This window comes from Neodiprion pinetum, chromosome 3 (assembly GCF_021155775.2).
Source record: "Neodiprion pinetum isolate iyNeoPine1 chromosome 3, iyNeoPine1.2, whole genome shotgun sequence".
Lineage (NCBI taxonomy): Eukaryota > Metazoa > Arthropoda > Insecta > Hymenoptera > Diprionidae > Neodiprion > Neodiprion pinetum.
The window spans coordinates 10,783,661-10,785,134 of NC_060234.1; the positions used below are offsets into that span (position 1 = coordinate 10,783,661).

The window sequence follows — 1,474 nt, forward strand, 5'->3', positions numbered from 1 at the left end:
GGAACTTGGACAGAATTGATAAGATTCAACTTATCAAAATTTGCAACGTTTCGTTGGTTTCATTTATTTTCCAACTTCATCAGGCAAGCTGTAACAGATGTACATAAACTTTAAAATTAAGTTGCATAAAACAATAGACATGATACATGTAAGTTACAAATTCAGAAATAATAAACTAAACAAAATTACAAAATATTTACTTTTGAGGTTAAATCCTCGTTAAAATCCTTTGGTCCATAACATCAAGTCAAAAATATGTTTCAATAAGACTAGACAGATATATACATTTTTTAATAAAATTATAAATTCATTCTGCCAATAAATCAATTTAAATAAAATAAAATGGACAAATATAAACAATGATGGACAAATACACATGTCAAACGTAGTGACTCTTAAATCACAGACTGTACTACTCTCACACAGTGTGATAGTACGTGTGGAGCTCGCATTATCTGTATTGTCAACATGACTCTGTTGTCCATGACTAGTACTATTCATATTGCGCGAAAGTTCAAACTCTAAGTAAAATAAAAATAATTACTATGACTTCACTAAATCCTTAACATCATTTATCAGGTCACTGTAAATTGTACTGAGGTTTTGCGTGTCGGATCTAAAATTGACACAATTCATCGCCTTAATAAAAATCATTTCACTTAGATTTCTCTTCATGTAATTTTTCTCCAGATCTAAAATCTCAACATCCTCGAACCGAAAGTTATGACCATCCTCAACAAAGTGATGTTCCGCTAATGCTGTTTTGTTGTTTTTTATGGACTTCTCAGGCCTGCAGTCAAGTTTATGTTGTCTCACTCTGGTTTTTAATTTTTGCCTGGTCTGTCCAACGTACCATTTCCCACACGAGCACGGAATCCTGTATACCAGGCCAGATCTATCTTCTTTCTCCACTTTGTCTTTTAGCCGGGAAAATAGATCCTTAACCTTGAATACATTATAGAATACCAACTTGCAGTTGGTGTGCCTAAATAAAGATCCCAGTCTTGGTGACAAGCCTTTTATGTAAGGAAATCTGCTAAACGACCAATTCCTGTTGACATTGTTGTTCTTGATGTTGTTTCTAATCCACTCGGACACAATTTTCTCACACTTGCTGATGACCTTGTTTGGATAATTGTTAGATGACAGTAATCTTCTAACCATGCGAATACTTTCCTTGGTCTTGTTCACATGACTCAAGCGCATGGCTCTGTTCAAAAACCCTTTTGCAACCCCCAATTTCTGGCTCAATGGATGATTGGAATTAAAATTCAAAATTCTTCCTGAGCTGTACGGTTTCTTGAACCAAGAAGTTATGAGATCACCATCTTCTGATCTTTCTATCAGTATGTCCAAAAAAGGCAACTTCCAAGGTAAACTGGATGTCCTTGTCAACACTATTAAACACATCCAAGATGCTGTCTACTTTATCCTTTGGAACCACTGCGAAGAGATCATCAACATACGACTTAAT

General features: G+C 34.8%; 1 protein-coding gene across 1 annotated transcript; it reads right to left on the bottom strand.

Annotated features, from left to right (window-relative positions):
• Positions 1 to 543: 543 nt before the first annotated feature.
• LOC124214326 (uncharacterized) lies at positions 544 to 1,206 on the bottom strand. Its single transcript, XM_046616586.1, has one exon. The coding sequence runs from the start codon at positions 1,204 to 1,206 to the stop codon at positions 544 to 546; it is 663 nt and encodes a 220-aa protein (XP_046472542.1).
• Between the last annotated feature and the right edge of the window lie 268 nt (positions 1,207 to 1,474).